This window comes from Silurus aristotelis, assembly GCF_946808225.1.
Source record: "Silurus aristotelis genome assembly, chromosome: 25".
In the NCBI taxonomy this organism is placed as follows: Eukaryota; Metazoa; Chordata; class Actinopteri; order Siluriformes; family Siluridae; genus Silurus; species Silurus aristotelis.
This window is the reverse complement of record NC_139598.1, coordinates 17,422,991-17,438,428: the sequence shown is the minus strand read 5'-3', so window position 1 is coordinate 17,438,428 and position 15,438 is coordinate 17,422,991. Positions and strand designations below refer to the sequence as shown.

Here is a 15,438-nt window from a genome sequence, read left to right as displayed (position 1 = left end):
GTCACGCCCCCTACCACATTCATTCATAAAAAAATAATACAATCAGTTTATAATTAAATGTAGTGTGTGTGTATGTGTGTGTGTGTGTGTGTGTGTGTGTGTGTGTGTGTGTGTGTGTGTGTGTGTGTGTGTGTGTGTGTGTGTGTGTGTGTGTGTGTACCAGGGAGAATGGTGCGCAGGAGGACAGTGGTCCAGGCATCTCAGGGTGATGGCAGGCCATGTCCCTCTCTGATGGAGCAGTGGAAGCCGTGTCCTGTCCGGCCGTGTTATCACTGGCACTACAGCGCCTGGTCTGAGTGCCGTGTTGAGGTACACACACACACACACACACACACACACACACACACACACACACACGGGCTTGAGCAAAAGGGCCGTATCTTATTTTTTCAAGTGCTGGTCGATACTCATTTGTTTATGGGTTTTATTCGAAACAAAAATTGATATGTGAAAAAGCAATCTGAAACTCATCCAGTGCCTGAGTGTATAAGTATTCACTCCCCTTTCACATGATTTTCTTCCACAATCAGGGTTCAGATTAAGATCACATGACCTCCTGTATTGACCTCCAGCTCGTCATCAGGAGTTTTCAGCAATTGGCTGTTGTGACGTTTTTGTAGCTTTTATTAGTAATGTTTGAAGTTGGTTTGTTTTGTGTAGTTTTATGAAATATAATTCTAATTAACTCAATTTCTGTTGGAATGCCACAAATTGTGCAGAAGTTGAAGGATGGTAATGGGGGACCATTACTTATGCAATGTGCTGTAATTCTGCTATTATAATATAATTAATTCCACAAAGTTCTTGTGCTCTGTTCATAAATACAGCTCTGTTATAACCAAATTGTAGAGTCTAAATATGTCTGTCTCACTCTCTGCCAGTCTGTCTGTCTGTCTGTCTGTCTGTCTGTCTGTCTGTCTGTCTGTCTGTCTGTCTGTCTGTCTGTCTGTCTGTCTCACTCCATCTGTTTCGCTCTCTGCCTGTTTGTCTGTTTGTCTGTCTCACTCTTTGTCTGTCTGTCTCTCTCCATCTGTCTCACTCTCTGTCTGTTCGACTGTCTGTCTATCTGTCAATCAAGATCTGTTCATCTTACTCTTTTACTGTCTCACTGTCTGTCTGTTTTGATCTGTCTCACTCTGACTGTCAGTTGTTAATTTTTCAATTCAATCCTCTTTCTCTCACTTAATTTTGCTTTGTCTCTCTCTCTCTGTCTCTCTCTGTCTCTCTCTGTCTCTCTCTGTCTCTCTCTGTCTCCCTCTCTCTCTCTTTCTCTCTCTCTCTCTCTCTCTCTCTCTCTCTCTCTCTCTCTCTCTCTCTCTCTCTCTCTCTATGTAACTCTCCATTTCTCTGTGTATCTCAGCCTCAATCTCACACTCTGTCTGTCTCTTTTTCAACTCCTTTCTCCTTTGTCTTGCTTCCCTTCTGCCTCTCTCCTTTTTTTCCCTTTGTCACTCCTGCTCTCCAGCTTTCTCTCTACCCCCCCCCCCCACCCCACATACACACACGATCCCAGAATGTTTGCATTTTGATGAAAATCATAGATAAATTCTTTACCGCCTATGCTGATCTAGAGATAGAAAAAATAGGAAGATAAAGAAAAGAGAATAAACCGAAAGCTGAGTAGTTGACAGATCAGGGTTCTCATGTAGATGCAGAATTCATAGAGTTTCATCCATCTCCTTTCTCTCTGTTAATGAATTTGTTTCCTCTCTGATCTCCTGCCTGCTGCGTGGGATCTGGAGCTCATTTCTACTGTAGTTACTGTGCGCACGTGTGTGTGTGTGTGTGTGTGTGTGTGTGTGTGTGTGTGTGTGTGTGTGTGTGTGTGTGTGTTATTTTAAAGGTGTTCTAAAATCGTAATGATCATATAATGCCAGTGGTTCTGTGAGAAGTTTTTGCTACATACCACATAATACAAAATACATCATGCAGATGCACTGGGACACGTCATCAGTGATGTATCCTGGGGTCATTGGGTGTTATAAAGGCATACCAATCTTATGGCCAGGTGTCCGCAAACATTTGTCCATATACTATATGTTTGATTCTCATTTTCTGGCCCTGAAATATGCTGCATTCTTTAGCATTGGTTCAGTTAAATGCCATTTTATCGTCTGTGTTGCAGGAAGTGGTGTGTGGAGAAGGCCGACGCTTTCGGAACTTGTCCTGCTTCGTGTCCGACAGTTCCCGAGATGGTCAGGTCAGCATGGTGGAGGACGAGCTGTGCTCAGGGCTGGAGCTCGCCATCAACGGGGACAAAAAGATCATTCTGGAAGAACTGTGTACCCTACCGTGCCCAGGTAGTTCCACCCTTATTGTCTGCGATAACAGCAGCGTGTGCGAATCAATTTCCTCCAGTATTTTAGCAACAGTCCAGGTGTTCCAGGTGTAATCACTGACTAATGATCCACTACATGAAACTTTCTATGGTCTTATGCCCTATTTTGCACTTTTCACACTTGCTTAGGTGACTGTTACCTGATGGAGTGGTCAGACTGGAGCCCGTGTCAGAGTGTGTGTGTTAAAGGTCAGCGGGTTGACCAGAGCGCGGTGCAGGTACGCTCACGAGCCGTCGTCGCCCAGGAGCCTGAGAACATCGGCCTTTGCCCTGACCAGGACTGGCAGTCCCGCCCCTGCACCGGTCAGACACACACACACACACACACACACACACACACACACACACACACACACGTCACTTTATATTGTTCATCCTCATCTTTTTTGCATTTAAAGTGTTTCTATCTGCCTTATCTCATAAACATACATATTTATAACATTCATAACATTAAAAGCCCTGATCCATGTACATTTATAACAGGTTATAACTCCTGATCCGTGTACATTTATAACAGGTTATAACTCCTGATCTGTGAACATTTATAACAGGTTATATCTCCTGATCCGTGTACATTTATAACAGGTTATATCTCCTGATCCGTGTACATTTATAACAGGTTATAACTCCTGATCCGTGTACATTTATAACAGGTTATAACTCCTGATCCGTGTACATTTATGACAAGTTATAACTCCTGATCCGTGTACATTTATAACAAGTTATAACTCCTGATCCGTGTACATTTATAACAGGTTATAACTCCTGATCCATGTACATTTATGACAAGTTATAACTCCTGATCCGTGTACATTTATAACAAGTTATAACTCCTGATCCGTGTACATTTATAACAGGTTATAACTCCTGATCCGTGTACATTTATAATAAGTTATAAATCATGATGTGTACATTTATAACAAGTAATAACTCATCATTTATCTACATTTATAACAAGTTATAACTCCTGATCCGTGTACATTTATAACAGGTTATAACTCCTGATCCGTGTACATTTATAACAAGTTATAAATCATGATGTGTACATTTATAACAAGTAATAACTCATCATTTATCTACATTTATAACAAGTTATATCTCTTCACCTATCCACATTAATAACAGGTTGAATACTCCTGATCTATCTACATTTATGACAAATTATAACCCCTGATTTATCTACATTGATAAGTTATAACTCCTCATGTATCCACATTTACCTGCATTCATTACAAATTATAACCTCTTATATACCCACATTCATAACCCTACTTATCACAAGTAATACCTCCTTGTTCGTGGTACATTTATAAGAAGTTATAGATGCACCTGTATATAGTATATCTTCTTAAATCCTTCCTTTTAGATTCGGAGCTGTTTATAGATCATATATGAATATTCATAATGCATTTATTACAGTTTATAATCTATACCCTAAATTGTTGTGTCCGATGTATTGAATGACAGGTATACCTGTTTCACTCAGCATTTCGTCTCTACATGATTAGGTTTCTACAGCGATTTGTTTCTGGTGTAATGAGAGTGATAAGATGAAACGTAAGGAGCAGTTTGGTCGAAAATAACATCCTGAATCTCAGGGCACTTACCTCGGGAGTGCTGGAAATAGCTCTTCACCATCTGTTAATTAATTCCAGGGCAAGTGAAGGCATGTAACGTTTGGCAGATCAGCACACCTTTTTTCTTCCAACAGCGAAATGATTTGCTCGAAGCATAGTGAAGTGTGTTCGTTATACAAATTGCAAAATATCTCGATTTTGTGTCACACTTTTAACAATTGAAATCGTCACAAAGCTGCTTAACAGAAATACATAGATTCATATTGTACAATTTACATATATATATATAAGGTTTTTATAAACCTGAGCATATGATTGCTTTTTAAACATCCCATTCCACATTTAGTCTCCACTTCCACCTTATCAGTACCTGACTTTATTAACACCATGGTCTCCAGAAAAACTAGTTGAACATCTTCCCAGAAGAGTGGAGTGAATTATAAGAGTAAATCGGGATTAAATGTTGAATGCGAAGCTCAAAAACATACTTTTGACTAGGTGTCTACAAACTTTTGCCAATATATATGCTTATTGTCTTATAATATTTGTGGAAAATGTACATTGTGAGAGAGCCAGAAGATACCACAAACACACCTACTCAACCACTCATTGTATAGTTAAACTTATTTCATAAAAAGATCTAGTGTTTTATCAGAACACAGAAGGATTTGTGTCCAAACTCCAACATGACCACAGCTGACGTTTTTTTAATGAATGTGTCCGACTGAGTAACTGTTCAGTGGAATATTACTCGCATTATATGTTGCTCATAAATATTCATGCGAATACGCTTTTATGGCCGTCTATGATTGATTAGATCACTCAGGGCTTGTTGATTTCGTGTGCTGCATAACCACGTGATGATGGCCTTTTTCTTGTGCGTGTGCGTCCTTGGCTTCTTGTTGGCAGACGGCGAGTGTTTTGACTACGAGTGGGTGAGTGCATCTCGGACGGTCTGGTGCGAGCGCTCAGACGGAATAAACGTCACAGGTATGCCGGTGCTTTGCCGTGAAAAAAAAACTAAATCATGGTTTTGTAGTAGTCTAGTCAAAGATTTAAATCCAGTGAAGATGCTGTGGTATGACCTTGAACAGGACGTTTATGCTCGAAAAACCTCCAATGTCACTGAATTCAAACAATTCTGCAAAGTAAAGCCAGACAGAATTTCTCCACAGCCGGGCCGTGCACAGGGGAGTGGCCCCGATGGCTTAAACTCTTGCCCCTCTGCCCTTATTGGATATCAAGATATTTCAGGACATAGTATCCAATAAAAGGGGTTTTAATTCTTCTCTTGTAACTGCTCCTGAACATACCTGTCTCACCTCTCTCACAGACTAAACTCACTGGCAGTTTTCACAAACGCTCAATTGCAGTTGTTGCCAATAAGACTGGCACAACCAGTTATTAGGTTTAGGGAGCAATTACTTTTTCACATAGGGCCAGGCAGGACAGCTTTTTTTTACTTAATAAATGAGATCATAAGTTACAAACTGCATTTCGTATTTACTAATGTGTAACTTTGTGTAATATTCAAACTAGCTTGAGGATGTGAATCATTTAAGTGTGAAAAATATGCGGGGAAAAAATCACTAAATCAGGAAAAAAAACTTTTTCACCCCACTTTGGGTATTTAAATATACTCTGTATATATACTCTTAAAAAAGTTTTTTTTTTCAATAATTTGATGACAAAACCTAAAATGATGTACGGTAATCCCCCGCTTTATCGTGGTTCAAATCAGTTTGGCTGATTTTCGCTGATAGCACGAAAGACCAAACAACTTATAGGGAATTGTTTTTATGGAGTTTTATGTTGAAATAATGAAATGTATCAATAAAAATATGATTATTAATTATAAAATGAAGTAAAATGTTAATACAGTACAGTACTGTATACATAAAATAGCATTTTTGCGGTGGCTTCTGCCAACGTAATACCTGCCTTTTAGTCGTAATTATTTGCACTCACGATCTCCATTTCCTGAAGACTGCAGTGAATCGCACTTTTGGGAAACAATTTTCAATGTCTAAATATTATATTTTGCAATAACATTCGTGATAGCCGTATTCAGTTTTTTTTCAATTCAAAATTTTTTATATAAAAATCAACATTTTTTAATTCCTGAGAAGTAAGAAGTCTTTGACAGGCGTAAACTGGGCCTGCAGATTTAATCATATTCATTTGCACTGAAATTTAAGCATAAATTGTGGCCAAAACAGCAATTTTTTGTTAACCTTTATTTTATTAAGCCACAATTCACTTATACAAATCAACAATTCCTTATTTTTGTTTATTTATTTTATTTCGTCTGGTAAAAACTAATATCTGCTATCTGCTAATTTAATTCCTATCTTCTGTGGTATTCATTTTTTGCGAAAGTAATCTCTCAAACTCAACGCTCAGTTAATTTACCTCAGAATAATTGTAATCGTTTTTTACCTTCAGGTTGAACAAACATATTGTACTTGTAAGAAAAAAAAAAACTCCTATTAGAAAATATATTTTTTACACATTTTATCCAGCTTGCACATGTTTTTATGTTTCACAAAGCCCTGTGGATCTCTCAGTAAAAATTGGGTCAATGGGTAAAAAAATTACAGCGTCTAACACTTAAGTGGTGGTAATTACGCAGGATTAAAGGGAGAAACATAATTAACATTCAACATTCATGAAAACTCGAGACGGTGCGGTTCGAGGTTCAGTGTTAGCATTTGAACTTAGCATTTATAGCCGGTTGCCTTTAGCACAAAATGCAAGCATCTTAGTATATCTGCATTTTAGACTTTAGACTTTAGAAACGTGTTTTGTTGTTATTATCACTATTATTATTTGTAAGTTTCCCGGCTGATGTTTCTGATCTGTAGGTGGATGCCCCCCCACACCGGCACCAGGGACCGAGCAATCTTGTGTCCCTGCATGTGAAAAGCCACGTTCCTTCTGCTCCAAGGTAAGACTCATGAGGAATTCGTTTCCCTGGGTTTTTTGGTTTATTTCAGAGTAACGAGTTGAAATGAGGGGAGATGTTCAGCCTAATGTACTTAATACACCAGTCTGATACTTGCAACTCTAATATGCTCTGAGCATCTCTTTGAACTTTAAACATTAACGCTGGCTTTTTTTTTTTTTTTAGCAAAATAAGTTCCTAGTTCCAAAACTACAGCAAATGCATGGCGATGAAACATTTCTATATGTTACTTGTGATGCACAGGACACATGTGCACAGGACACAAAAATGTCAGAAATGACAAAAACACAACTCTAGTCAATAAATTAGCATCATAATCGCCAAGTATAAAGAGAATTAATGTGTTCCATGCAGTCTCCTGAAAGACACTCCATCATCAATGGAATTAAGTGCAACAGGACTGGTATCAGGGCTTCCAGTAGCAGGAAAATTGCTATGTATATATATATATATATATATATATATATATATATATATATATATATATATATATATATATATATATATATATATATATATACATACATGGGAAAAAAAATTTGTGTGTCTCAGCCTCAATTTCAACTTTCAGGAATTTAATCAGGAAATAATCATTAAAATCTAAATAAACTGGTCAGATTTTTTCAAATATATTTATATGTATACATTTTTAATAATAATAATCATTTTACTTCTATTCCAATGCTGTAAATCATCCAGGTGAGTCAGTTAGTTAGTTAGTTAGTTAGTTAGTTAGTTAGTTAGTTAGTTAGTTAGTTAGTTAGTTAGTTAGTGTGTTTCTCTGCTGCCCTCTGCAGGAAGCTGTGTGTGTGTGCGAGGAAGGCTACACTGAGGCGCTGTCTCCTGAAGGTCTGTTGCAGCAGTGTGCTCTGATTCCCGTGCTGGAGATTCCCACAGCAGGGAGCAAAAGTGAAGATGTGAAGACGAGCCGAGCCATCGATCCTACCGCCTCCACCACGGACGGGCCGGGGCCCACGGGGCGCACGTGGTACCTCAAACCCTTTGGACCTGGTAAAGCATAAAGACATGTCTGTTTAGTGTTTTATACAATTGTGAAAAAAAGATTTCTTAGTGTCATAGTACTCGTGTCATAGTGCTTTTATTGAGGAAAAGTATCATAGTGCCCTCTTGTCATAGTGCATGAAAGTGCCATTGTGCCATCATGTCATAGTGAGGGAACTTAACATAGTGTCATCGTGTCATAGTGGTATCGTGTTAAAGTGAGGGGAAAGTGGAATAGTGCCATTGTTTTAAAGTGAGGGAAAGTGTTATAATTTCATTGTGTCATCGTGAGGGAAAGTATTAGAGTGGCATCGTCTCATAGTGAGTTAAAGTGTCCTTATGCCACTGTGTCAGAGTGAGGGAAAGTATCAGAGTGGGTAGTGAGTTACAGTGCCATAATATCATTGTATGGAAAAGTGTCATAGTGCAATAAAGTGTCAAAGTACCATTGTGTCATAGTGCATTAAAGTGTCATAGTCTCATCCTGTCATAGTGAGAAAAGGTGGTATAGTGCTATAAAGTACTGTACCATGGAAACATGCCATAGTGTCGTAGCAGTTTATTGTTATAATCATTGCAGTATAAACTGTTAACTGTAACTGTAGCTAAGTATAGTCATAGTGCAGTAAACATGTCATACTGTGGTCATGTCATTGAGTGTAAAAGCATCATAGTGCAGTTATTTGTACCGGTGTGTTTAATATGTCATCAAGCTGAAGAGTCATTGAGCAGTAAAGCACCGTAGTGGGATTAAGTTTTATAGTGTGGTAAATTGTCACACTGTTACAGTACAATAACGTGTGACTGAATGTGGCATAGAGGCAAAAATGTGTCATTTAATAATACAAATGACACATAATAATAAAAAAAATTTAATATTTCAGAACGCTGTAAAGCGAGACATGCCGTAACCGCTTGCGCTTGTCTCCTGACAGACGGCAGACTGAAGACGTGGGTTTACGGTGTGGCGGCCGGTGTCTTTGTGCTCCTGGTGTTTATAGTGTCCATGGTCTATTTAGCGTGGTAAGTGACAGTGAGATTCCAGCATCTGCTAAACTCCATCATCATCAGCATCATCATTCTTCTCCTCATCATCCTCATCATTTTCTTTTCTTTTCCTTTTCATTTCTTACCTTTTGCCTCGTGTTGATTTGTTTCGCTTCCCCCCGAGCAGCAGTTACTGCGCCACGCGCCGCTCTCGGGCCATGCTCGACTCCGCCAGCTGTGCGGCCGTGTGGATGGGCCGCGACGCTCACGAGCTCACCTTCACCTACCCTGACTGCCAGCAGCCTGAGTACAGTGATGGTTAGGGTTCGCACCCCTGACCTTTTGACCCCAGTGCCTGTGTGTAAGCGGTTCTGCTTTCCTCCCGGCCTGCAGAGGTACATTACAGCTCGGCTCTATCGCTCTTACACAATCTGTGTTAAAACCTGGTACAATTAGCAGCAAAATATTAAATTCAGTAGAAGCCTAAATACAACAACAACAAAAATTGAGTAGGGGGAATTATTTGGCATCTTTATTTAAAAAAAAATCACTGCAGTGTCATTTGTTTTTTTCATGTTGTTTGAAGATCTCTCACATATTTTTTTTTCATCTTTTATATATTAAGTTCCTGCTTATGTTTTATATCCAGTGGCTGTGAAAAGTGTTGAAACACAACATCTTTGATGGTTTTCGAGACACATAAATGTTCTTTTCGTTTCTATGCAGCAAACTAAGCAATAATATGCAAAAACATGCTCGAATTGCACAGTGAATAACGCAACACTTTTATAGTTTTATATGCAATAATTTACATTTATTTACATTAATGTTGAATTTTTTTCTCTCAAAGCCTATTGATGACATAAGGCTTTCATAATGCTTCATAACTGTATTATAATTGCAACTCTAACTATTAAGACTAAGACCATCATTTATACGTTCATTTATAAACTTTTCATACTTTCTATGATTACATCTATAATAAATGCTGAGCCTGCTCATAATGAGTTCATAAGGAATAGACACGTTATGATGCTTCATTAAAACGTTATTGCATTTTGTTAATGATTTAATGGTATTCTGTTAACAAATCAGAAAAGCTTTACACACAGTGCTACATAAACAATGATAAAGATGTGTATAATGCCTTATTAATGCATTATAACATGTTAATAGCCTTTATAGAACGTCTTACTTTATTAAAGGGTTAAACTACTGCCTTTTTTGAAACGTAAAAATGTGCACTTTGAGCTTTATACACACTGTTACATATGCGCACTACATTGCCAGAAGTTTGTGGACACCTGACCATAAGATTCTAAGTAATTTTTTTAAACACCGTATTCCACATTTACTCCTGCTTACTAGGGCTGGAAAAGTCAGGTGTCCCAATACTTTTGGCAATATAGTGTATTTGTGCAAAGGAATTAATTAATTACAGTTTATTTGTAATGCTTATAATGCATTATAAGCTGCGTTAATGGCATATTGCCTGTACCATATTATTATTACTATTATCAATAATGATGAATAAAAGCTATAACATGTAATGACTTTCCATAAATAGGAAAATAATGTCAACATGTAAACATATATAATGTTATGTTATGTTTTGTTTTGTTTTATTATATTATATTATATTATATTATATTATATTATATTATATCATATTATGAACACTATAAAGTGACAAAGAGAATCAGGTCCCCTGGTGGTCTAGTGGTTAAGATGCAGCGCTCCCACCGCTGCGACCCGGGTTCAATTCCCGGTCAGGGAACCATCCCCAGCCACTCTTAGTGCCGGTCCCAAGCCCGGATAAATTGGGGAGGGTTGCGTTAGGAAGGGCATCCAGCGTAAAACATGTGCCAAATCAAACGTGCGGAGGATCCGCTGTGGCGACCCCTAACGGGAGAAGCCGAAAAGAAACTTTTATAAAGAGAATGAGTCCTTTTTTCTTTTTTCTTTTTTTTTGCATTTATCTTTAACTTGCTATTCGAATGCACGTGTTCCGTTCGGTTGCTTCATCCTTCCGGCTTTGTTTTGATATTCTTTCTCAAATCATTTCCCATAATTCAACGCTGCTGTGTGTAGCATGTTGTGTGTTGTGTCAGAACTCCGGTGTCCTGTTATGTAACGAGTCTGAACCTTTCTCATTTCATCTGCAGCAAAAAGCCAAAGAGACCACAACGACGACAAAACAACAACCGGCTGAAGCCACTCACTCTGGCATACGACGGCGACATGGACATGTAGCCCTGACGACACGACACGCCATGACACACACACACACACACACGCGCGCGCGCGCACACGCACACATACACGCACACATAGACATACACGCCTTCATTAGTTATTAGTTAATAAAAACACAAATACTCACAAAATATGCACACCTACACACTGCACAAATGCTTGTGTGTAAGTACATACATATTGGACACAATATACACACAATACATACACAAACAACATATACGCACAATATAATTATACACAATATATATATATATATATATATATATATATATATATATATATATATATATATATATATATATATATATATATACACACAGTACACACACACACACACACACACACACACACACACACACACACACACATAAAATATACACAAAATATATATATACACACAATATAATTATACACAATATATATATATATAATATACACACAGTATACACACACACACACATACACACAGTATACACACATACATACATAAAATATACACACAAGATATATACACAGTGCACACACATACACACAAAATATACACACAGTATACACACACACACAAACACACAAAATATACACACAAAATATATACACACACATACACACAAAATATACACACAAAATATATACACAGTACACACACACACACAAAATATACACACAAAATATATACACAGTATACACACACACAAACAAACAAAATATACACAAGATATATACACACAGTATACACACACACACACACACACACACATACACATAAAATATACACACATAATATATACACACAGTATACACACATGTACACAAAATATATACACAGTACACACACACACACACACACACATACACATAAAATATACACACAAAATATATACACACAGTATACACACGTACACAAAATATACACACAAAATATATACACAGTATACACACACACACACACACAAAATATATACACAGTATACACACCCACAAACAAACAAAATATACACAAGATATATACACACAGTATACACACACACACACACACACACACACACATAAAATATACATACATAATATATACACACAGTATACACACATGTACACAAAATATACACACAAAATATATACACAGTACACACACATACACACAGAATATACACACAAAATATATAGACAGTATACACACACACATACACACAAAATATATTCACAGTATACACACACAAACACACAAAATATACACACAAGATATATACACACAGTATATACACACATACACACAAAATATATACACAGTACACACACATACACACAAAATATACACACAAAATATATACACAGTATACACACACAAACAAACAAAATATACACACAAAATATATACACACATACACAAACTATACACACAAAATATATATACACAGTATATACACACACGTAAATACACATACACTTTACACACAATACATGCACAAAAAACATATGCACACAGTATACACACACAAACATACACATACAATATACACACAATACATGCTCAAACAACATATACACACTCAATATATACAAACAAAATATGCACACATACAATATGCACAATACCCACAATACACACAATCATACATACACACGTATTAGAAACAATATACACAAAATACTCACATACACAATACATACACACAACTTAATTAATGCCATACTCATACACAAACACTTTCATTGCATTGTGTGTGCATACTCATGCACACACACATTCATTGTATACACAGAATGCACACAATTAATACACACACACAATATGCTCACTTACACACTGCACACACATTACACATACACACACATATTAGACACAATACATGTGTCTAAAAAATACATGACATCTAAAACACACACATAGTATGCACACACACACACACACACATACATACATACACATACAACATACACACAATATACAAATACACACACAGTATACACACATACATAATCATACAATATACACACAATATACAAATACACACACAGTATACACACACATACATAATCATACAATATACCGATAACGCACACACACAGAGTAATAACACGCCATTTTCTTTTCCCAAACACGGACACTTGGATAATCAGCACGGTGATGTTGCGTCTGATCTTGTGTCTGATCTCTGGACATCATGGACGTTGTTCCATCAGATGGGACGATACACAAAAGCTGAAAAAAAAACTCATCCCTGAAACGATACACGACTGAATTTTCTGTTTTACGGACTTTTCGAACGAACTGCTCATTGTGAATTTCAGCCTTTCTGTGGAACGAGGAGACGTGTCCCGGCGTCCCGCGTCTCGTCTTATCCTCATTCCCACGTTATTGCACTATATTAGTGCAGCATGATATGCATTCAAGTCAGGGTTTATCAGATTCGAGAGTTACATTGAAAAAAAAAACAAAAACAAAAAAACCAGTGAGGGAACGTAGGAGGACGCTGAGCGTGATGAGAACTTGGATGGGATTTCTCTGACTTTTTCAAACCTGAAAACTTGATTTGCATTTTCTTTTTCAATCACGTGTGCATTGATAGATCGTACTTTTCTTTCCATCTTCTGATCATGATGAAATTGTTTTTATTTTTGAATATTTCCTCATCCCTCATGGGTTGAGTTCAGTGCTGAGAGTCTGATGGTGTGATGACCTTGTGTTCCAGCCCTTTGTGGTGCAATGAAATGTAGGAAATATTCACATCATTATGAATAATATGAAAAGTATATTAACCTGCTATTTTTGGCTTTTATACAGAGCTTAAAAAATATAAAACAAAAAGGAAGAATATAAAATAATGCATCTATATATAATGCATAACACTTTCTGTCAAGGTCACATGAACACATATTTTATAGATGGGTAGTTTTTTAAAATCCCATGTATCATCAACAGGAAGTTTACAGCACGTATATACACTATATATGCTGTTTGGTCAAAAGTATTAGGACACCTGACTTTTCCAGCCATATGTATTTTTTTTCTCAAACTTGAAGGCACACAATTGAAATTGGATGTGGCAGCATGAAAATATTTCCTTTAACTGAAAAATGTTCCAGCACGACAATAAATGAATCTCAAAATTAGTGGAACATCTTCCCAGAAGAGTGGAACTTATCGGTATCCAATAGGAAGTTCAAAAAAAGGACAAGGAAGCTTTTGGTCAGTTGTCCGAAAACTTTTGACTGTATAGTGGATGTGTGTAGAACACTGTGTGAACATCTGAGGTACTGTCTTTTTAATTAACAATGTCTACAGCTACTTCATTTGATGCATTATAACATGGTATAAGGAGCGTATTTATCGGATCTGGCCTTCATAGAAAGTGTTTCAAGATATCTCTCTCTCTCTCTTTCTCTCTCTTTCTCTCTTTTTCTCTCTCTCTCTCTCTCTTTTTCTTTTTCTTTCTCTCTCTCTCTCTCTCTCTCTCTCTCTCTTTCTCTTTATCCCCAAAGACGACGTACGATCGTGATGATTGTAGGTGTTTCATGACAAAAGCGGGTATCATTAGAATTTACAAGAAAACGTTTTCTGTAAGTGATAAATAGTTGACGTCACAAATTGCTGCTTTCAATCTGTAATATTAAAATAAAACTATATGATATTAAAGTTCACTCGCTATATATGTATAGAAATATTTATTGTCTGATGGCTAAAGAAAATACCTTTTTCAACAAATTCGGTGCGTTCTCCAAAGCCCAAATGATGAACGACTCATATAAAAGGTTAAACACTCAGTATTAATACGTGCAAGTGTGATTTTAATTTTTTTTTCCGTTCCTCATGTATGATCTCTCGGAGGCTGAAGCTGTGAGACGCTCAGACATCAAGCGGCTGATGAAGCATGAACTCTCACTTCCTTATTTGTGTAATGTGTAAATAATGATTCTGGGTTGTTTTTTTCGTTGTTTTTTTTATTATTATTTCGTATTAATAAAGTGTGTATTTACTTTTTTGTATTTTTTAATGGTGAAAATGATGACATATAAATGAAGTGGTATCTGATCTGTGTTGAAATTTTATGTTGTAAGAAATTCCAATAAGTTTTAGTGCTTTTTTTGTACCGTTTCTGTATCTGAGGAATTATGGGTAAATAAAGGAAAGCAGGAGTGTGTTTGTGTGCATGTGTGTGTGTGTGTGTGTGTGTGTGTGTGTGTGTGTGTGTGTGTGTGTGTGTGTGTGTGTGTGTGTGTGGGTGTGTGTTTTAAGAATCATTGTTTTAAAAAATAACCACTGAGATGAGAACTACTAAGAACTTACATCAACAAAATATCCCTGTAATTGG

General features: G+C 37.0%; 1 protein-coding gene across 2 annotated transcripts in view; it reads left to right on the top strand.

Moving 5' to 3' along the window:
• Window positions 1-11,382, top strand: part of thsd7ab (thrombospondin, type I, domain containing 7Ab) — a 101,009-nt gene extending 89,627 nt beyond the window's left edge. Inside the window, exons 20-28 of one of the 2 annotated variants that reach the window (XM_083530406.1) lie at window positions 164-309; window positions 2,126-2,300; window positions 2,468-2,641; window positions 4,825-4,905; window positions 6,780-6,862; window positions 7,678-7,891; window positions 8,818-8,905; window positions 9,057-9,264; window positions 11,035-11,352. In XM_083530406.1, the coding sequence (XP_083386532.1) occupies window positions 164-309; window positions 2,126-2,300; window positions 2,468-2,641; window positions 4,825-4,905; window positions 6,780-6,862; window positions 7,678-7,891; window positions 8,818-8,905; window positions 9,057-9,192 (1,097 nt within the window). In that variant the 3' untranslated portion in view covers window positions 9,193-9,264; window positions 11,035-11,352. Of the gene's footprint in view, window positions 1-163; window positions 310-2,125; window positions 2,301-2,467; window positions 2,642-4,824; window positions 4,906-6,779; window positions 6,863-7,677; window positions 7,892-8,817; window positions 8,906-9,056; window positions 9,265-11,034 lie in introns of both variants that reach the window. The other variant, XM_083530407.1, reaches the window with a different exon arrangement.
• The last annotated feature ends 4,056 nt before the right edge of the window (window positions 11,383-15,438 follow it).